General features: G+C 46.9%; 1 protein-coding gene across 1 annotated transcript; it reads right to left on the bottom strand.

Annotated features, from left to right (window-relative positions):
- Positions 1-1,287: 1,287 nt before the first annotated feature.
- On the bottom strand, positions 1,288-21,037 carry LOC141121085 (sepiapterin reductase-like). The gene is made up of 3 exons (XM_073611061.1): positions 20,670-21,037; positions 4,298-4,588; positions 1,288-2,365 (listed from the first exon to the last, which is right to left on the bottom strand). Exons 1-3 carry the CDS (start codon positions 20,992-20,994, stop codon positions 2,178-2,180), a joined length of 804 nt encoding a protein of 267 aa, XP_073467162.1. The 5' UTR covers positions 20,995-21,037; the 3' UTR covers positions 1,288-2,177.
- Between the last annotated feature and the right edge of the window lie 1,982 nt (positions 21,038-23,019).

Below are 23,019 nucleotides of genomic sequence, written 5' to 3'. Positions count from 1 at the left end.
GGAAACAGTCCCATTTCCCATTGAAGGTCTACCCTGGAGTGGAACTCATTCTTCCAGATCCTCACCTTCCCACCCATTGCTTGAACCCACCCTACAGGAACTTCGCAGATACTTCCAATTGGCGGAGACGCCCAGTTATCCTTCCCCACTGACACCCATAATTGGACATCCGGATTTCCAACCAGGCCTCTCTGATAGGTCCTTCCGGCTCCACTCAGATCGGAGTCTAGTTAGAGCCTCCTCTTTTTGTGGGCCTTTCGGAATGAGATATGCTAGAACCCTTCTAGCATATACCCTAGTTTTAACTCCTCCATATTGGGTAGATGGAAGATCTTACAATCGTCACACTTTCTCAGATCCCTTCCAGAGGTCAGCGGTTTCTGTAGCCAACCAACACCCTTTGAGGAGTTGTGCATGGGCGAGGAGCCGATTCGGAAATCTCTCTCTCATTCTTACAATATCTTACTGACCCATACGTCCCAACAGGATCCCCCATACTTGAGGAATTGGGAGAGAGATCTTAACATTACGTTTACAGAAGATCAAAAAACCCGAATCCTCTTCTTTGCACATACAGTAAATCTTCTTTATGTAGCAAACACCAAGAAGTTACCTTCAAAATTCTGACGCGATGGTACAGGACACCCTCGGTGCTGGCATCCATATTCCCGGGGCACAGTCCCCTGTGTTGGAGATGTGGCACACAGAACGGCACATTAATTCACATCTTCTGGGATTGCTCGGCCTTGACTCCTTTCTGGAGACAGGTTTTGGGAATCATACACAAACTCACTGATGTGGCTCTTCAGAACAATCCAGCAGCAGTACTCCTGAATCTGACTCCAATGTCCAGTAAGCGTTACCGCAAATCTTTGCTGAAACACCTTTTGAACACGGCTAGGGCGTGTGTCCCCAGCATGTGGGAGCAGCAGTCCCCCCCCCCCCCCCCCCCGACAGTGACACAATGGTTTAGCAGGGTCTGTGATATTCAGCGAATGGAACGCCTTACAGCTGCTCTCAGGGAAAAAGAGGAGGAGCATGGCACCTGTTGGACACATTGGGATCTGTTTTGCTTTTTCAGACGAATACAACTCTTATACATAGGTATCCAGTCCCTAGTTGCATCGAGACCATGGGTCGTCGGCCTCACCGGAACCCTATACCCACCCCCCCCTTCTTACTTTCCCATTTCTGTTCCTCCTTATTTCTATCCCTTTCTTCCTCCTTTGGCACCACTAGTGTCCTTTGCCTTCTTTTTTTTTTCCCCCATTAATAAGGGGGAAAGAAAAAAACCCCGGATTGCAGTGTTCCATTTTGGTACCACTCCTATGTTCATAGGATTGAGAACCATAATTTTTATATAATGCAATACATAGAATTAATTCACCATAAGATAGCAGAGCGCTATTTGGCCAATAGGGATAGACTGGTATTACCCCTCGGGAAGTCACTAAGTTAGTTGCATTGCATTGTTGGTGCACCCTTGTTTGAATTATGCTTAGTTTATGTTTATTATTTAACTTCGGATAGAGGGCACTCTCTTCTGTGCTGATGGAAAAATCAAGCCGGAATCGTTAGCCTATGACTTCCTGCCTCAATATCACCTTTCAATGCAACCATGCCTGCTGTTAAACCAGTATATACTTGAATTTCTTTTATTTTTTTGTGTGAAAAACTACTAACAGAAACAGATAACTTATGTTGTATTGTTGGTTTAATTGTATAATCTGCACTCTTTAAATAAAGATAAAAAAAAAAAAAAAAAGAGAAGACTGCAGGTAAACAGGTACAACTTATGCAGCAGGATTTGTTTCATCTCTGTATCACCTGAGGCCAGTTACTACACTGGATATATGTGAGGGTTTACAACCACTTTAAGACTACTTATTTGCTGGTAGAACTAATTGTTCAATCAGATTGTAAGCTGTAAGCCCAACTTTACAGCCAAAGAACAATCCATTGGGGAGGGAATGACACCGTCATCTGGCTTTCTAATTGCTGGGATTCCACATGGGTAGATCTTATGAGAAAAGTCCCGAGCAATGCAAGAAGAGAACATGAAATGCAGCGGGTCATTCGACTTGTCGGCAACTGTGCAACACTAAACCCACTTTACATCCCTTTTTACGAAAGCAGGAGATCGCCAATCGTCATTGAAAGTCGATCACAGCTCAGACTCAATCAAAAAAATCCACATGATCGCCAGATTTGTAGGCGTCGGCCTGGAGAATGTCCAGCATCTTGCGGGCAGACACGTGGCAGTCCACCAGTTTTCCTTCTTTCTTCATGTTAAAGAATTGGAGACGTAAGTCAGGATCTTTCGTCAGTGTCCGTGCCTCCTTCTGCATGTCGTTATCCATGGGCCCTGCCAGATACGGGAAGGACAAGTCAGTGCAAATGTACCAAATGGTAATTATACGTCATTCAACCAAGGGATGCCCCTCCCATCCATTACTCAGCAGCTCAGCTCCCCTATCCCAGCAGTGACTTAACAGCTCAGCTCCGCCTTCATTCCTCCCCAATCAGTCACTGAGCAGTTTAGCCTTCTCTGCTGCTCCTCCCATCCACTACTCAGCAGCTCAGCTCCGCCTTCACCCCTCCCCATCTCCTATCAGTCACTGAGCAGTTTAGCCTTCCCTGATGCCCCTCCCATCTATTACTCAGCAGCTCAGCTCCGCCTTCACCCCTCCCCATCTCCTATCAGTCACTGAGCAGTTTAACTCATTCTGCTGCCCCTCCCATCTATTACTCAGCATCTCAGCTCCGCCTTCACCCCTCCCCCATCCCCCAACAGTCACTGAGCAGTTGAGCCTTCTCTGCTGTGCCTCACATCCATGACTCAGCAGCTCAGCTCCCCATCCCAGCAGTGACCCAACAGCTCAGGTTCCCTTCACCCCTCCCCCATCTCTCAGCAGTCACTGAGCAATTGAGCCCTCTCTGCTGCCCCTCCCACCCACGACTCAGCAGCTCAGCTCCCCCATCCCAGCAGTGACCCAACAGCTCAGGTTCCCTTCACCCCTCCCCCTTCTCCCAACTGTCACTGAGCAGTTTAGCCTTCTCTGCTGCCCCTCCCATTTATGACTCAGCAGCTCAGCTCCCCCATCCCAGCAGTGACTGAACAGCTCAGGTCCCCTTCATCCCTCCCCCATCTGGCATGGCAATTTAGCTCTGTCTGCTTCCCCTCTCAAACGGGACTCAGCAGCTCCGCTCCCCTCTACATCAGTTACTCTGCAGCTCAGCTACCCCTTCCTACACTGACTCAACGGTTCCCTTCACCGATTTAAAAATGAATAGTCTGTATGTATAAATGGTACTTATACCCCTCCCAACTGTGACTCAGCAGTTCAGATCTCCTCTGCAGCAGATACTCCGCAGCTCAGCGCTCAGCTTCCCTTTCCCATCAGTGACTCAGGTCCCCTTTCATCTCTCCTCTCTTTCCAATCACTCAACAATTTAGCTCTTTCTGCTGCCCCTCCCATCAGCCACTCAGCAGCACAGCTTCTCCCCACAGAGATATACTCACTATCTCAGCTCCCCCACCCAGCAGTGACTCACACCACACAACAACCAAGCAAAACATATTCGGTATCACCGTGCAAACTGGAGCAAGAGGAACAATTAGAGATAATATTATAGGTCCATTGTTCTTTTTTCATGCACTACCATTGAAGTTTATGGGACCAAAAATCCACCAAAGGCAGTGCCTGCACCTTTTCAAAAATGGCACTGAACCATGTTGATTGACATGAATGGGCACCAGTGTGAATGGAGGCGCAATGTGTGCAAAAAAAGGAAAAAAATTGGGCCAGCAATGAAAGGCTCATTTGTTGCTTGTTAATAATATGTCTGTAGCCACATGTTCACTCTAATGAAGTAGGTAACCTCCTTCTTATATATTTTAAAATTCTCCAAACAGCATCAAACTCCCTTTATTATAAACATACCAAGGGTAAGACGCTGCTCTAGCCGACCCAGTGCTATCGCAGTGTTTGGCCTCCGCAAGTGCTGCTGCAGCCACGCCCCTGATGTGTTTCGCCCCGCCCACTGGAGATTTGGCCTCTGTGACCAAGCCCCCGTTGGCCAGGGGCGAAACGCATTAGTGGGCGTGACCAGAGCAGGGTAAGAGTGCCGTCTTACCCTTGGTATATTTACACTTCTGGTGCCCACCCCCACATTCTAAACACCGGTGGGGAAATCCTTAATCCTCCAGCTTTGAGCGGCTCTTCTAACCCAATGTGATCACAGTAAGCCCCCTTTATTGCTTAGCAAAGCAGTTTTTTTCTGCACTTTGCCTAACCTGGTGCGTAATTGAGTACGCGGACATCCTTCTCTTCCTCAGCCAGCACCTTGAACATCATATCCCGAGCCGCCTTTCCAGCGCAGTACAGTGTCCATGACTTGAATGGTTGCAGGGCAGCCAGAGATGAGATGTTGACCACCAGCCGCTGTAGCCCAGGACATCCCTGGAAAACCTTCAGCAGGGAGGAGGTCAGACACATCGCTGATGACACGTTGAAGGAGAAATATCTGTCCACTTCTAGAGGGTCCGTGAAATCCACGAAAGACTTGCTGATATCGCCCAGAGACCCTGCAAAGGAAGAAGACAAAAAACTATTTGGTAATGTGATAGGTCAACGCTATCAAACTCATGGAGGTATATGATCCAAATATCTTGAGACAGCACAAGACAAGGTCCCTACTGCAGCCTGTGTTCCCACTGGGGAGATTTCCCCCCATCTATTGGTCCTGGGGACTATATATTTTATTGGGGAAACTCTGAAAGCATTTAAATATCTCAATACAAAAAAAAAGTCCTTACTGCAACCTGTATCTGTGATGGGGAGTTTTACCCCATCAATTGGTCCTGGTGACTATTTAGTGTCAGTAGGACAGCGAGTAATGGGAATTCCAACTTTTTATTCTAGAACCTTCACTTGAAGAGGTTTCTTTTTACTTTTTCTTCTTAAACAACAGGAGGTGTGGAGTGGCTACATGATTATAGTCCAAAAGATGTACACCAAAATTGTACACCAGAAGATGGTAGTTTGCCTCCTTGCTTCCAAACCTTACAGAGAAAAGTAAGAGGTTGAGTATCTCCAACAATGTGACTAGGAACCAAAGGGTGAAGGCCGTTTTAAATGTCTACAGAGAAAAATAAGCGGTTAAGTCTTTGACACCCCCACAGGCAGAGGCCCTGAATGGTGCAGGACAAGCTTGAACATTTGGATACTGTGTGGCCCCAGAGACACCGGTAATTTGGGAATGGCCTCAGCTTAGAGTATATGTGTAACTAATGATTCTTCTATCCACTTGAGTTATGTCAGATGGAGAGCCAATCAAGGCAACACCTGGTACCAACCTTTTAAACCAGACCCCTCACCTTTGAGAGTTTTTTTCACCTTTTCTCCTAAAAAAAAAAGGGGGGGGTGGAGTCATGGAAGATTGGGCATTAGGGAAGGTGTGTAGTGGCTGCATTAGAAGAGGGTAGCTTGACTTTCTGCTGCTAAACCATGAAAGATAATATGTGTGAGTGGTTCAAAAGATTTGACTAAGGACTAGGGTGAAGGCCATTAAATGTCTACAGAGAAAAGTAACAGGTTGGGTCTTCGACACCCCCACAGAGAGAGGCCGTGAATGGTGCAAGACAAGCTTGAGCACATGGATACTGTGTGGCTCCGATAATTTGGGAATGGCCTCAGCTTAGAGTAAATGTGTAATTAATTATTCTTCTATCCACTTGATTTACTGTATGTCAGATGGAATGCTATCTAGGCAATACCTAGTACCAACCTTTTACACCAGACCCCTTACCTTAGAGATTTTTTTTTTCATTTATTTTCTTCCTATAAAAAAGGGGAACATGGATGATTGGGCACTAGAGGAGGTGTGGAGTGGCTGCACGGTTGTACATTAGAAGAGGGTTGTTTGACTTTCTGCTCCCAAACCCTGAAAGATAATGTGTGGGGGCTCCAAGGATTTGACTAGGGACCCAAAATGTTAAGGCTTTTTAATGTCTACAGAGAAAAGAGGTTGAGTCTTTGACACCCCGACAAAGAGAAGCCGTGAAAGGTACAGGAAAAGCTTGAGCATTTGGATACCGTGTGGCCCCAGAGGCACTGGTAATTTGGGAATGGCCTCAGCTTAGAGTATATGTGTAATTAATGATTCTTCTATCTACTTGAGTCATGTCAGATGGAAAGCCATTCAGACAACCCCTAGTACCATCCTTTTACTCCAGATCCCTCACCATAGAGGAGTTTGGTTTTCACCTTTCATCCTAAAAAAGGGGGTTTATGGAAAATTGGGCACTAGGGGAGGTGTGTAGTTGCTCCATGCTTGTACATTAGAAGAGGGTAGCTTGACTTTCTGCCCCCAAACCCTGAAAGATAATGTGTGAGGGCTCCAAGCATTTGACTAGAGACCAAAGGGTGAAGGCCATTAAATGTCTACAGAGAAAAGTAAGAGGTTGAATCTTTGACACCCCAGGAAAGAGAAGCCCTGAATGGTGCAGGACCAGCTTGAGCACATGGATACTGTGTGTCACTGGTAATTTCCGAATGGCCTCAGCTTAGAGTATACTACATGTGTATTTGATGATTCATCTATCCATTTGTTATGTCAGATGGAAGGCTCTCCAGGCATCACCTTTTGCCCATCTTTTATACCAGACCCCTCACTTTGGAATGGTTTCTTTCTACTTTTATTTTCAAAAAAATATGAGCATGAAAGATTATGCACTAGGGTAGGTGTGGAGTGGCTGAATGACTGCACACTAGAAGATGGTAGCTTGGCTCCTTAGTTCCAAACCCTGGAAGATAATGTGTGAGGCCTCCAAGGATTTGACTAGGGATCAAAGGGGCTTTTTAATGTCTACAGAGGAAAGCAGGAGGTTGAGTCTCTGACACCCCCCACAGAGAGGGGGCCCAAACAGTGCATGACAAGCTTGAGCACAGGATACTGTGTGGCCCCAGAGGCTGCCGGTGATTTAGAAATGGTCTCGGCTTAGAGTATCTGTGTAAGACTCTTCTCTTGTTGAGTTATGTTTTAAGGAAGGCACCCAGTGCCAAAACGTTTACACCTGCCCCCCACTTTTGGGCAGATTGATTTCCACTTTTATCCTAAAAACAGAGAGGGTGAGCATGGTAGATTCAGCAGAATGTAAAACACAGAGCACAGGAAGGGGGTTAATGCATAAATGCAGTAAACCCTTTATTAGATAAAAAGTAAAAGACAAATATCCACATTTGAGCTGGGAAAGGTAATAAAGCAGTGCTACCCCAAAAAATATTCCGTTTGCCTGGAGGGTAATCCACAGACCACATCACCCTCCGGACAGACTGCATATTTGTTGAGAGTGACGACATTGCTTATTTACCTTTCCCAGCTTAAGGGTCCATGTACACTGGGCTTAAAATAATGCCAGTTCCCTTGGCAGAAAAAAATTTAAAAATGCAGCGCAATTTCAAGTGCGAAAACCGCACCATGCACTTTCCCAGCGGCTGTGGTTCAAAAATGGTGCAGGAACCTTTTTCCTGCATTAAACACAGGCACAGCAGCCCATTCAACAGCGGAACAGTGGCTAAGTGGTTAGCACCTTCACCAGGCAGCACTAGGGTGAATGGTTTGAATCCCAAACCATGACACTACCTCCCTGGAGCTTGCATGTTATCCCTGTGCCTGCATGAGTTTCCTCCCACACTCCAAAGACATGCTGGTAGGTAACTTGGCTCCTGTCTAAATTGGCCCTAGTATGTGTATGTCTGAATTGAGTTAGGGACTTTAAACTGTAAGCTCTTGGAGGGCAGGGACTGATGTAAATGTGCAATATACTGTATATCTAAAGCACTGTGCTCTATATAAATACCTGTAATAACAATAAATGGGCTGCTGCGCCCGAGCAAATGTGGCCTGAGACAATTCCTCTTTTTTCCAATGTGACCCAGAAAGGTCAAAAGGTTGGACACCCCTGGTTTACTGCACTAACCCTCTTCTTGGCTCTCTGCTGCCAAGCCCTGGAAGGAGATGTGTGAGGCCTCCAGGAATTTGACCAAACACAAAAAGGTGAAGGCCGGTTAATGTCTACAGAGAGAAGTAAGAGGCTGAGTCTCTTATACCGCAACAGAGAAAGAGGCCTTAAATGGTGCAGGACCAGCTTGAGCACATGGATTCTCTTTGGTTCCAGAGGCTCCTGGAGATCTAGGACTGGTCTCAGCTCAGAGTATATGTGTATGTGATAATTCCCCTATCCATTTGGGTCATATCATATGGAAGGGCCTCCAGGCAGCACCCAGTACCTACCCAACTTCTACGCTACCCCTTACATACCTTCCCTGCTTTGAGATCCCTGGGAGTGGTCAGCTATGAGTGGAAGAATAAACCTCTTGACAGACTTCTCTGTTTCTTCAACTGTTGTGTTCTTATTTGGTTGTGCTTTTAACTGCTTTTTCTTCTTGTAGAGGGGTAAGCTACAAATTCTGTTCGATTTTGTTTGTTGGAGACCATATTGCACAACAATCTCATACAATGAGTGATCTCCTTCAACAGAACCAAATCCCGTCAAGTTTCAATCATTATGTGGTAGGAATATTTCTGCAGGTTTTATTTTGTTACATTTATTGTTATCTACATACTTATACCGTTCAGTTGTTTGCTACATGTGGTAGTTAAGCTTGGGCTTTTTTCCAGTGGGAACGCGGGGAAACACAGTTACGGCACCATCACCAATGAATGGGGTGCTGGAGGGTCTACTGATGCTGGCTGCTGGGGGATCTATTGTCTCTAGGGATCCATGGTTGTGGGGGGGATCTATTGTTGCTGGGGAAGTCTGATGTTGCTGGTGGGGGGTCTATTGTTGCAGGAGGATCTCATGTGGCTAGAGGTCAATTTATGCTGGTAGGGATCTACTGTTAAGGAAGGGGTCTACTGTTGCTGGCTGCTCCCCCCACAAGCCTGGGATCTCCATCCCCATGACTAGGATCCAAGGGGCGGAGCAAAATGCATTGGGGGCGTGGTCTGGCTAGGGTCCAGGCTGAAGTCATCACTTAAACGCTCTTAGGGACAGTATCGATGTGCGGCTACAGGGAGTCCTTTCTTAACCTGCAGTGATTGCAGGAGCTGGGACAAGCTCCCTCCCGTGCCAGCACTCCCAGCACCAGAAGCATAGCATTTACACCCCACTCCAGAGAGCTTGAGAGGCACACTAAGCTATGTCTGGTCACATTGAAGGTCTATTGATGTTGGTTGCTAGGAGATCTATTGAATTTGTTGCTGGCGGGCATCTGTTGTTGGGGAGTATTTTGTTGCAGGGGTTCTATTGTTGCTGGGATGATCTAATGCTGCTGGGGGGGGGGGGGGGGGGGGGGTTTTGTATCTGGAGAGGATGAATTGTATTACTTTTCTTTTTATCAATAACAAAGCCCTTAAAAAAATTACTTAGCACCACAAGGTGATACAGTGGAACCTTGGATTACGAGCATAATCCGTTCCAGGAGAATGCTTGTAATCCAAAGCACTCGCATATCAAAGCAAAGATAATTAGTTCCGCATTGACTTCTATTACATGCAATACCGCATGTGGCCAGAGGTGGGAGGCACCGGAGAGCCACGGAAATACTCGGACAGCTCGGCTGAACTCGGGAAAGCCTTGGAAAGGCTCGGAAACACTCGGGAATGGAGTATTTCCGAGTCATTCCGAGTATTTACGAACTGCTCCGAACCGCTCCGAGTGTCCCCGTGCCCCCGCACCTCTGGCCAAATGCGGTACTGCACTGCCCATTAGCTTGAATTCTGCTTGTTTTGTGAGACACCACTCCCAAACCAAGTCAGAATTAAAAAAAAAAAAAGTTGCTCGTCTTTCAAAACGCTAGTTAACCGCGTTACTCGTAAACCAAGGTTCCACTGTACTTGGTTCTGTATTCTCTGAAAGGGGCGCTACTGGGAGGTGAGTTAGGGATGGGACGAGGGGACGGTACTCGGAGGTGGGTAGGGGGCAGAGAGAAGAAGTGACTCAAAAGGGAGGAGTACCTGCACCTATTCTTTGAGAAAAAGTTTAAACATGCATTATTTATACAGTCACTGTTTGGGTGAGCTTTTTCCCCCGGTTCCTTCAGTTTCTCAATTGAAGTTCATTGACCCCAGGGTTGTCTGCAGGGGCACCTCTAGGCTCAGATTTTCAGTGATTCATGGGAATTGGTTATAATTTGATCAGCTTTAGGATAGGAATAGATTGGCATGTATATCTCTGAGAGCAACAGGAGAGCTTGAGCTCATCCTTCCGTACTCAAAAGCACTATGTACTGGGAGACCCATCCGGAGAAGGTTGGGTTGGGTTGTATAAGACCTGCAAACTGGAAAATGTGTGTAGGAGATTACACGGCAGATACTTGATGTAGCCCCATTAATAGTTCCTAAATGGTCCACACTGGGGGGGAGAGGCCCATTTAATCCTCGCCGTATTATATATTTATATCATCTTGATTTTTTTTTAGGTAATATATGACAGTGTGTTCAATTCTGCTCAAGCGGTCTTATAATTCACACCCACCATTTCCACTGATTCCTACTGCTACTTTGTAACTTCCCGTGTCCCTTCCCTGCCTACTTCATTGACCTAATATGGCCACCTGGCCATGTTAGGTCCACGAAGGGGCCAGGGAAGGGACACAAGAAGTTTCAAAGGATCAGTGGAAAGGGACGGGACAAGCCCGAAACCCAAGTCACTGAATTTTATGTATGGAGGAATAGCGTTGTCACCATAGGCAGCTGTAATCTCATGCATCTTACTAAATAAAGAGACTCTGTCACCAGACCATTCATTTCTACACAAATCTTTTACTAAGATGTGCATATAACATTTTAGGCATTTACCCGTAAAAGTGTGTAGACACCCTAAATTCCCTGAGATTGCTGCTGGGCGCCTTCATCCTATGTTATGATGGTGAAATGTCAGTATCCAACTGTGGAGAGAGCCGCCTAGGTCAACAATGTTATTCCTCCATAGATGCAATACAGTAACTGTAGCCTGTGCATACATTCAGTGGCGAAAATAATTATTTGATCCCCTGCAGATTTTGTAAGTTTGCCCACTTACAAAGAAATGAAGGGTCTATAATTTGTTATCATAGGTGTATTTTAAATGATAGAGACAGAATATCAACCAAAAATCCATGACCAGTGTAGTCCAAATGTACCCATATTGTACTCTCACTGTTATACTGCCTGTACTCCAACCCCCATTTCTTACCCACCTAAAATGACTGAGACCACACCTTGAATTTGGAGCATAAATGGCCATAACAGCCTTTTATTAAAACAATCTAAATAAATAACTCCAATATAATTTCCATTGATAATATATATATCATCAATAACACAACACAAAACTTGTTTTAACCCCAGTCTGTTGGTCTCTGACGGCGACCCACATTCCATCACATTTACCACCAATGCACTGCGGGACCTTTTCCAACATGATAGGCCTCCAGCTGTAACCGCTCAGAGACAACCTCATTCCCACAGTGCAACCATTACAGTATTCCATCAACCTTTTTGCTGGAATACACCAGAGGGGCACATACTACCGATGAGCCCCCCCGCCCCTTTTCATCACCTACGTTTACTGCCACCGTCAAAGACCAACAAACACACAGCCACAGCCCGAAAGGGTGACAACCTTGACCTTGAGGGCACCTCCACACTCGCAGGGCCCATTGGATCCCCTCCTGTAACCCCATAGTCCAGAGATCAATCCCCACATCGGAGAGGTGAACTCCATCCTTCCGCAAATAGAGACCAACATTTGTCTTTAATGCAGCGTACACACGGGCGGACTTTTCGACAGGACTGGTCCGACGGTCTATCTGATGGACTTTCGGCGGACTTTCCAAACGAACGGACTTGCCTACAAATGATCACACCAAAGTCTGACGGATTCGTATGTGATGACGTACGACCGGACTAAAATAAGGAAGTTGATAGCCAGTAGCCAGTAGCTGCCCTAGCGTTGTTTTTTGTCCGTCGGACTAGCATACAGACGAGCGAACTTTTTGACCGGACTCGAGTCCACTGGAAAGATTTGAAACATGTTCCAAATCTAAAGTCCGCCAGCTTTTCGACCGAAAAAGTCTGCTGCAGGTCCGATGAAGCCCACACCTGGTCGAATTGTCCGCCAGACTCGGTCCGTCGGACCAGTCCGGTCGAAAAGTCCGCTCATGTGTATGCGGCATAACTCTCTGTGCCTGATCACCATGCCCCCATTCTGAGCCACAAACCTCCCCACCACTTTATTAATGTACAAAATCTGACTTGTCCGCAATCAGATCCCTGACTGGTTGGACCCCCAAATCATTCCCCCCCGCACGTATAACTAACACATCAGGTGGTCTATCCAACCTCGCATACCACTACACCTCCGCTACCACCCTGCCCCACATCATCCCAGGCATTCCTAGCCTGGGATTTTTTAATTCTACTACCAGTTGAGACCTTATGTAGGTACGGAATCTCCTCGATTCCCACCTCCCAATCCTTCGCACAGCCGCCTCATCCAACCCACATCTGGCAGCTTCAGTAGCTGCCCCGATGCGTAAGGAGTGTGAAGCGTATTCTGCCCAATCCAACCCAGCCCCTGTAAGACATTTCCTGAACACTGATATGAACTGGAATTTCAACAAAAATGACCCATCCTCATGCCTCAGGAATGGTCCTCCCACAGCTGGTCTAACCTTCAAAAATTCAAAAATTCCCGTACTGCTTCCACAGGGCATATTCTGAATCCCGGCAATGCAAATAGCAACACATCAACCCCCTTACCCTGCTGATCCGTTTTGGACCTACGCAGCCGCAAACACACCCTGTCCACGTCCACCTGCACATCCTGCTCCAAAAGCCCCCCCCGCCAAACACCGCGATGGGCTCACCAATTCCCCGATACGGAATGCCCCATAAAACGCCAGTGTAAACAGCAAAACCTCATAACTCGAGGTACACACTGAACCCAACATCCCACAGATGGACATTAGATTTGCAAAAGTGACAGGCCATCTCGCGTCTTTTTTTTTTTGTGCACTTTACGATAACCTTTTATTGCCTGCCTCACCCAGAAATCTTTTGTCCAATCTCCCCCCCCCAGTAGTTTAGAAAAGAATGACAGACCCGCCATCCTCCGCTCGATGGAAGAGACCGATCCCCCGCTTTCCATGTTCCTAGACACAAAATACAACACCAACAACCTTACCTCTGACCCCTCTGTGCCAACCCGGGCTTCCTGCACCAGAAACAACCATTCTTTCCACACATTCGCGTAAGCCGCCCATGTGGACTCACTCACTGACTGTCGAATCCATCCCGTGGCGACTCCAAGGCCAGCTCCCAGATCCAACCCGGGCAAGGAACTCCTTCCCTCTCTGCGCCCGGAGCCAGCTCTCTGAACTTGTCCCACTGAAATCAAGACAAGGAGTTAGCCAGTGAGTTGTCAAAGCTCGGGATATGAACAGCATAGATACAAATGTTCAATTGCAAGCACCTCAACCAACTGGTGCAAAAGCCTTATGACCGGTTGTGATGATGCTGACATGCGATTGACCACTTGAACCACGCCCATGTTGTCACAATTCAGTCTCAATTTCATGTTCCGGCATGCCCCCCCACAGCTCCATAGCCAGCACCACTGGAAAAAGTTCCAATAGCACCAGGTTACGAAGGAACCCCGCTTCCACCCATGACTGAGGCCAAGGTTCCGCGCTCCAGCATCCCTGAAAAAATGCACCGGAGCCCGCCGCATCCGTGACCAATTCCACATCCAGATCACTCACCGGGCCAGACATCCACACCGATCTGCCGTTGGATGAAGCCAGAAACTCATACCACACCTCCAAATCCTCGCGGTGATCCCTGGTAAGTCGAATGGGTCAGGGCTTTAATCCCCGCTGTAGCTGCCGACAGCCATTGGCACAAAACCCTCCCCATCGGGATGATCCTGCAGCCAAATTTAACTTACCCAGCAATGACTGCAAAGTCCTCAACTGAACTCTCCGCAGTCCGTGGATCTCCCGAATTTCTTTCTGTCCAACTTACCGTCGTCGGGCCTTCGGTTTTCTTGGCTGCCAAGTGCACTCCAAACCTACCTGCGATGTGCTGCAACGTAGAGAGTAGAAACGCACACGCAACGGAGGCAGGGAGGCCTATGCAAAGAAAGTCATCCAAATAATGTATGACTGAATCCAGGCCCGACACGTCACTAACCACCCACTCCAGAAACGAACTGAACGCCTCAAACATAGCACAGGAAGTGGAGTAACCCATGGGCAGGCAGCGGTCCACATAAAACTGCTCCTGCCAGAAGCATCCCAGCAGCTGGAAACTATCCGGATGCACCAGAAGCAAGCGGAATGCAGATTCTAGGTCTGCCTTTGCCATAAGCGCCCCCTTGCCATAGCGCCTAATGAAGCTTAGGACACTTTGCGCGCTTCAGGGTCAATTAAATCGTTGACAGAACCCCCCTTTGGAAAGGATAAGTGATGAATGATTCGGAACTTGTTTGGTTCCTTCTTGGGCACCTCCCCCAATGGCAGCACCACTAGATCCTGCAAAGATTCTTTTGCAAACGGCCCCCTTATGTGGCCCATGGCCACTTCTTTTGCCAATTTTTCCCCCACCACCCCCGGATGCTGTAATGCAGATTTCAGATTCCTTGCCACCGGTGGAACTACCGCCAATGAACACGGGATCTTAAAACCGTCCCAAAACCCCAAAGCCAGCAGCATAGCCGCTTCCCTGTCCGTATACCTACTTAGAAAAGGCTGCATCCTTTCCCCCCTCACCGGCGTCATCCCTTTTTGTGAGCAGGCTCGCCGGTACGCTTCCCTCTGTTGAAGAACCAGGACAATGTATGGGCTCCTCTACACCCTGAACACTCGTGCTTAAACTTGCAGGACCCCCCGAACTTACAAGCGCCCTTGTTGTACTGCCAACACACCCCCCACTTTTTTCCGGCCGGCAGTCCTGAGGAAAGTGTACCCCAGGCCCCCCCTGAAGAAACTGAGGCGGGGCCCTCGCCGATGACATAAGTCGCATCCACAGGCTAAAATCTTTATGGTCACAGCGAAGAGACAGGCGAACCGCTCTGCGCTGTCGGAACTGCTCGTCATATCTTAGCCAAGCAGAACCCCCGCACACCCTGTGTGCCTCTCCGATAGCGTCCACATAACAGAGCAACACCGAACAATGCTCGGGGTTCTTCTCGCCAATAACGCTTGCCATAATGGCGAACGCTTGTAGCCAATTAACAAATGTACGTGAGATCAACCTGTACCTCCTCTTCTCCTCATCCTCTTTCTTGGAGTCATCAGGTTTTACCCTGTCCAAGTTACATTTTTCCAAGGGCAGTAACGAGAAAATCTCCACATACTCACCCTTGCAAATCTTATCCCGGACCTCCTGTTTTACATCCCAGCGGACCCTCGAAACACACGTACACCTCACACTTTGCCGCGTCTGCGATCCTTACCACATCTGTCCTACCCGTCGTCTCCTTGACTCCTTTTTCTCCTGCCTTCTCGGTGACAGATCCTGCCCCTGTCGGCCTGGGGGGCAGCGCCGCAGGGGACGCCGCGGCACCGGATACCCCCGCTCCCCCATCCACTCTCCCGCTCACCGATATTGCCCATGGGGCCACTTGTAGGGGCTGCTCCTGCCCCCCTTCAAATCTGCCTACCAAGGCCCGCAGGCCCTCCAACAAATCCTTCAGCTGTGCCCATGACCCTGAACTGGCCAACCTATTTTCTGCTAGTTGCTGGTCCGGCACCTCCCCTGTTGACCACGCCGGAGGGGCGGCTGCCCCTGCTGTACCCGCTTTTACCACCCCTAACAAATCATTCAATGCATCAGACAGACAAAGACAAAGTATTAGTGGACTTACCAGGAGCTCTCCCAACAGCCGCTGCGCTGGTCTCCCTCGCTGGTTCTAGTCGCTCCTCCGACACCTCCCCTTCGACCTCTCGTCCTGTACCATGACTGGTGACGTTGTTAGCCCCCAGGTGAAGTGGACCTGGAGGGCATGGAACACTGGCGTTGTAGGGCCCGTCTCACCCCCGAACTGTCTGTGTCCTCTTCCGCTATCTTGCCCTGATTCCGGCCTTTTCTGTCCCCACTTCGGTGGCCTTGCCTGTCGCTCTCTCCCTCCTAGTCCCCCCCATCAAATTGTTAGTAGCTGTGGGGGATACTGCCACTATTATGGTCCCGCGATTCATGGGCAGGGAAGCCGTGCCATGACGGCCAGTGGCCCCGCCCACCAAGCTAGGCCGGGGGGCGTGTGGACCGCCTGGGCCCTGCTGTGGCCTGTTGTTGTGACCTTTTCGCCAGAGGTGCCGATCAGTCCTCCAGCGGACTTCTGGGCAGGCGAACGGCCCGAGATGGAGGCCCTGGGGAAAAAGCTCGTCGGAGGCTGCGACCTCCGCGCGCGATGGGACGCCTCACCTGGTGCCCACCCGCCCGCTTCTTCTTCGATGAGGGCCGCGACCTGGCTGTGTAGCCATTCCGGTCCCTTACTCGCTGCCGCCTGTCTCAATCTTGCTAAAATCATGTCTATGTCGGCCATCGTGGAGGAGCAGTGAAAAAACTGCCTCCACCTTCCACTTCCTCTTCACACTACCCAGCCTAGCTCCGCCTCTCCCTTAAATATAGCCACTCCCCCCCACTCTACTTCTCTCTTTACCCACCCCTCTCTACACTCCCCTTCAACCTTTTCTCATTAACCCTTTTGTGTCTCCCTTAGACACACTGTCTTGCCCAGCCCTACACTATCAATCCTTGCTGTCTCTTCCGTTCCGGGCCTCACTGATAAAACACATGATACGAATGTTATAAATAGAGTTGCAGTTCAGTAAGTAAAATAAGTATTTAATCCCCTACCAACCAACAATAATTCTGGCTCACACAGACTGGCTACAGTATGTACTCATGTGGTACACAGATTAGTCCTGTCAATTTAAGAAGGTGCTCCTAACAAAAACCAGTGTATAAAAGACACCTGTCCACAGAATCTCTTTCTTCCACTCAAACCTCACCATCATGGGTTAGACCAAAGAGCTGTCAAAGGACATCAGGGATTGAAGATTGTAGACCTGCACAAGGCTGGAATGGGCTACAAGACCATCAGCAAGAAGCTTGATGAGAAGAAGACAACTGCTGGAGCGATTATTCACAAATAGAAGAAATACAAAATAACCAATCGCCCTCAGTCTGGAGGGCCATGCAAGATTTCACCTCATGGGGTAAGGATGAACATGAGAAAAGTGAGGGATCAGCCCACAAATACACGGGTGGAGCTTGTGAATGATATCAACTTCAAGGCAGTTGGGACCACAGTCACCAAAAAAAACCATTGGTAGTACAATACGCTGCCATGAATTGAAATCCTGCAGGGCCCGCAAGGTCACCCTTCTCAAGAAGGCACATATACATGCCCGTCTGTAGTTTGCCAATGAACATCTAAATGATTCAGAGAAGGATTGGGTAAAGGTACAGGCCGACTTTGACTGCATTGAGGGGCAATGGACGGGGCCATGTATTGTAAAATCTTGGATGGGAACTTTCTTCCCTCAACCAGAACACTGAAGATGGGTCTTGGATGGGTCTTCCAGCATGACAATGACCCAAAACATACCGACAAGGCAACAAAGGAGTGGCTCAAGAAGAAGCACATTAAGGTCAGGTAGTGGCCTAGCCAGTCTCCAGACCTTAATCCTACAGAAAATTATGGAGGGAACTGAAACTTTGAGTTGCCGAGCGACAGCCAAGAAACCTTACGGATTTAGAGAAGATCTGTAAAGAAGAGTGGACCAAAATCCCTCCTGAGATGTGTGCAAACCTGGTCACCAACTACAAGAAACGTCTCACCTCTGTGCTTGCCAACAAGGGTTTCTCCACCAAGTACCAAGCAGTGGCAGCCTGTGCATTGTGGGCACACGGGCGCTGCCCCCCCTATCCATGCGCCCGGCCCCTTTCAGGAATCCGGACGCATTGATTCCTATGGCGGGGGATTTGGAGGGAGTGGTACTTTTTGAAGCCAGAGGCTCTAATAGGTTTCAAAATAGGGTGGGCTCGGGGTGCTGATCCCACCCAATTGTGTGATGATAGCGAATTAATTTTTGCTCTTTTCACACTAACCTTCCTCCCCGCCAATCAGGAGGCAGGGTGTCAGACCTGTTTCCTGATTGGCCAAAGCGGCAGGCCACCCTATTGGATGCCTGGCGCTTAGGAAGGGGAAGCAGAGGAGACACGCGTGGGAGCGGAGGTCGCCGCCGCTCTGATGCACTTGGAGAGGAGCTGCTGCCTGGCGCTAAGTGCCTGACCAGGGGGTCTGTCAGAGCCACGAGCCAAGTGCGGGGGGGGGGGTTGGGGGTGCTGTTAGAGCCATGAGCTCCAAGGAGGGTGCCGCTGTCAGAGCCCAGAGATGGGGGGGCAAGTGTGCTGTCAGAGCTGCGAGTCCCGCGAGTGGGGGGGGGGGGGGGTCGGTGGGCACAGTGGCTGCACATGATGGGCACAGTGACTGTATTTGGTGGGCACAGTGGCTGCATTTGGTGGGCACAGTGGCTGCATTTGGTGGGCACAGTGGCTGCATTTGGTGGGCACAGTGGTTGCACATGATGGACACAGTGGCTGTATTTGGTGGGTACAGTGGCTGAATATGCTCAGCACAGGGGCTGCATTTGATCGGCACATTGGCTGCATATGATGGGCACAGTGGCTGCACATGATGGGCACAGTGACTGTATTTGGTGGGCACAGTGGCTGCACATGATGGGCACAGTGACTGTATTTGGGGGGCACAGTGGCTGCACATAATGGGCACAGTGGCTGTATTTGGTGGAGACAGTGGCTGCATTTGATGGGCACAGTGACTGTATTTGGGGGGCACAGTGGCTGCACATGATGGGCACAGTGGCTGTATTTGGTGGGCACAGTGGCTGTATTTGGTGGGGACAGTGGCTGCATTTGATGGGCACAGCGACTGTATTTGGTGGGCACAGTGGCTGTACATGATGGGCACAGTGGCTGCACATGATGAGCACAGCGACTGTATTTGGTGGGCACAGTGGCTGCACATGATGGGCACAGTGGCTGCACATGATGGGCACAGTGGCTGTATTTGGTGGGCACAGTGGCTGCATTTGATGGGTACATGGGCTGCATTTGAGTTTTTTTTTTTTTAAAGTATTTTTCAGAATTCTTAAGTTTGTTTGCACCCCCCCCCAAAAAGTTTTTGGGAGCACCAGCCGCCACTGGTACTAAGTCATGTTTTGCTTGGGGATCAAATACTTATTTTACTCACTAAACTGCAACTCGATTTATAAAATTTGTATTGTGTGTTTTTTTCAGGATTTTTGGTTGATAATCTGCCTCTATCATTTAAAGGAACATTAAAGGTTCGTGTTTTTTCACCTTAATGCATTCTATGCATTAAGGTGAAAAAAACACCTGGCGATGACTGGCCAGCAGCCCCCCCCCCCCCCCCCCATTTTACTTATCTGAACCCTCGAACTTGTCCCCCGTCTCTTGGCTAGGGGGTTCTCGGCTGTCGATTGGATAGATTGATAGCAGCGCAGCCATTGGCACCCGCTGCCGTCAATCAAATCCAATTACGCGGCCGCCGGGGGGGCCGAGTCCTGTATTCGCCGCCTATGGATGCCGAATGCTGGACTCGGGGGCGCGCCCGCAAGGCAGTGTTCATTTTATAGTCTTAGGACTAAAATGGCATTTTAGTTTTAGTCCCATTTTAGTCTTCTTCAATTGTTTTAGTTTTAGTCGTATTCAGTCGACTAAAACTTGCCGCAAGGTAACCCTGCCCCGGGAGAGCGCTTCTCCTAGGGGGTTATCTCATCCGGGGAGGAGCCGGGAGAGCCCCTGGGGGACCCCAGAAGAGGAGGATCGGGGCCACTCTGTGCAAAACGAGCTGCACAGTGGAGAAGTATGATATGTTTGTTAAAAAAAAAAAAAAAAAAAAAAAAAAAAAAAAAGAACCTTTAGTATCACTTTAATATACACCGATGATAAAAAAAAGAGAGCCTTCATTTCTTTGTAAGTGGGCAAACCTACAAAATCTGCAGGAGATCAAATCATTATTTTCCCCTCACTGTACAATACAGCTCAGAGGAGGGGGGAATTCCTGCCTGACGCTCGCTGACCCAGCATTGACAGCCTAGGTTTGGGTTCGGACAGAACCAAAGTTTATTCCCAAGTTGTCCCAAGGGGTCAGAAAGAGCGCGACTCACACGATCACCCGGTGAATTAAAAAAAAAAAAAAATTAAATAAAAAAAATGCAGCAGCAACATCTAAGGACAAGCTGCAATATATTCATTTGTGTTCTTGTTTGTACTGTAGAGGCACTTTTTTTTTTTTTTTGCTCGCATCTGTTGCAGCAGCTTCTCCCCCCTCCCCCCTCCCTGGCAGTTTTATTGTTTGTCCCAATGTCTGCCGCTGCTGGGAAGTTTGTCTTGGGTGTCACCGTGCAAAGAAATATTAAAGACACGGCGGAATAAAAATCAATTTGTATAGCGAGAGTTTTATGTAATCATAAGATATATCACACACAGGTTCTTTTATATGAGATGTGTTCTCTTGTATGTGGTTGTATAATATCGGGAAAAACACGTGGCGGAGCGCCCCTTACCCGCGTTATTGATGACCAGGACCCTCTGAGCCGCGCCCCGTCCGTTCAGCTCCTGTGCAGCTTGCACCGTCTTCTTCACCCCGTCTGCTGAGCCCAGGTCCGCCGCCACCCATCTCACCTCCACGTCCGGGTGCTGGAGTGTCAGCTCTTCGGCCAACGCACGCAGCGCCTGCTCTGTGCGGGCCACCAGCAGCAGGGCAGAGCCTGGCGTCACTCTGGGGCACAGTTCCCATGCCAGGCTCCTGCCAAACCCCCGGGAGGCCCCTGTGATAACGCACAGCACAGTGCCCAGGCTGCACCTTCTCTCTCCATCCATCTCCTGCATTGTGCAATACACACAGGCTGCACAATCACTGTCATTTCCCCCTCCCTCCTCCCCTTAAGTCCTGCCCCTTTCCTTTTCTTTTTTTTTTTTTTTTTTTTTTTTAACCACCTTTATTAGCAGCAGAAGCAGGCAAACAATACCATGAATATACGAAACCACCTGGGGGGGGGGGGGGGCTGGTTTTGGGATTAACCCATTCATGATGAGAATACATTATTATTATTATTTACATTATCCCTTACGGTTGTACGCAGACAATTGGGCTTGAATGACGTTTTATTTATTTATGTTTTTTTTTTTTTATTATGTATTTAATATTAAAAAAAAAAAAAGTCTACATCTGCTGTTTCTGCAGAATTTGACTCACAACTAAGTTTAACTAACTTTATTTTCCGAATATAACACATTCGAATAAAAGATGCCACAATAAAATATTATAAATTTAAAAATAAAATAATAAAATAAATAAAAACATGCCACAAGATGAGGCGGGGCCCGTCGGCTTTTTCGTCAAATTTTGATGCACAACTAAGTATAACTAACTAATTTATTTTCCCGAATATAACACATTAGACTAAAAGATGCCACAATAAAATATTATAAATTTGAAAATAAAATAAAAAAATAAAATAAATAAAACATGCCACAAGATGAGGCGGGGCCGTCAGCTGTGTTTCTGCAGAATTTGATGCACAACTAAGTTTAACTAACTTTTATTTTATGAATATAATATATGAATATAACAGATTGGAATAAAAGATGCCACCATAAAATATTATAAATATAAATATCAAATGAAAAATAAAATAAATAAAACATGCCACAAGATGGGGCAGCCCGTCAGCTGTTTCTGCAGATTTTGATGCACAACTAAGTTTAACTCATTTTATTTTCCGAATATAACACATTAGACTAAAAAGATGCCACAATAAAATATTATAAATTTAAAAATAAAATAAAAAAATAAAATAAATAAAACATGCCACAAGATGAGGCGGGGCCCGTCAGCTGTGTTTCTGCAGAATTTGATGCACAACTAAGGCTGGCCATACACTATACAATTTTCTGATTCAATTTCCTTTAGATTTACCTTCAACTATGTAGTGCAAGGGCCTGTCTGATTGCATACAAATTGAAAGGGTTTAGGTTTGACCTCATATTATATGGTTTTGGTAAATCTAAAGGAAAGTTGAACAGGAAAATTGTATAGTGTATGGCCAGCTTTAGTTTAACTAACTTTTATTTTATGAATATAACAGATTGGAAAAAAAGATGCCACAATAAAATATTATAAATAAATCCAAATAAAATAAATAAAGGATTCCACAATAAAATAGTATACATAAATAAAAGAAAATATGCCCCAATAAAAAAATGATAAATAAAAACAAATAAAATATTCCACAATAAAATATTATACATAAATAAAAAAATAAAATAGGCCCTAATAAAATATTATAAATAAATCAAATATTCCACATTGAAATATTATACATAAATAATAATAAAATAAAATGAATAAAAGATGCCACAATAAAATATTATAAATATAAAAATGCCACAAGATGAGGTGGGGCCCGTCAGCTGTTTCTGCAGAATTTGATGCACAACTAAGTTTAACTAACTTTTATTTTATGAATATAACAGATTGGAATAAAAGATGCCACAATAAAATATTATAAATAAATACAAATAAAATATTCCACAATAAAATATTACACATACACATAATTACAAAAATAAAATAGGTCCCAATAAAATATTATAAATAAATCAAGTATTCTACATTGAAATATTGTACATAAATAATAATAAATTAAAATGAATAAAAGATGCCACAATAAAATATAAAAAAAATACCAATAAAATAAATAAATACATTTTTTGGTAATATTCTTTTTGGTAAGATTTAAGGTCAATTTTACATATAAATATCATGTATTCACTTTAGGGATATTAGCGCTGCTATCTCTGTTATTATTTATGTCATTGTGTGTATCCCACATAGAGCGGCTGCTTTTGCTT

The sequence above is a fragment of the Aquarana catesbeiana genome, linkage group LG01, assembly GCF_042186555.1.
Source record: "Aquarana catesbeiana isolate 2022-GZ linkage group LG01, ASM4218655v1, whole genome shotgun sequence".
NCBI classification, from domain to species: Eukaryota; Metazoa; Chordata; class Amphibia; order Anura; family Ranidae; genus Aquarana; species Aquarana catesbeiana.
Note: the sequence above shows the minus strand (reverse complement) of the source record. Positions and strands in the feature narration are given on the sequence as shown.

Excerpts from the sequence above, each read along its gene's own strand:
- LOC141121085 (XM_073611061.1), bottom strand. The coding sequence starts at position 20,994 with ATGCAGGAGATGGATGGAGAGAGAAGGTGCAGCCTGGGCACTGTGCTG. Across the intron at positions 4,589-20,669 it reads CCTGGTCATCAATAACGCGG|GGTCTCTGGGCGATATCAGC; the intron begins GTAAGGGGCGCT and ends CTTCCTTTGCAG. Across the intron at positions 2,366-4,297 it reads CGTACTCAATTACGCACCAG|GGCCCATGGATAACGACATG; the intron begins GTTAGGCAAAGT and ends CGTATCTGGCAG.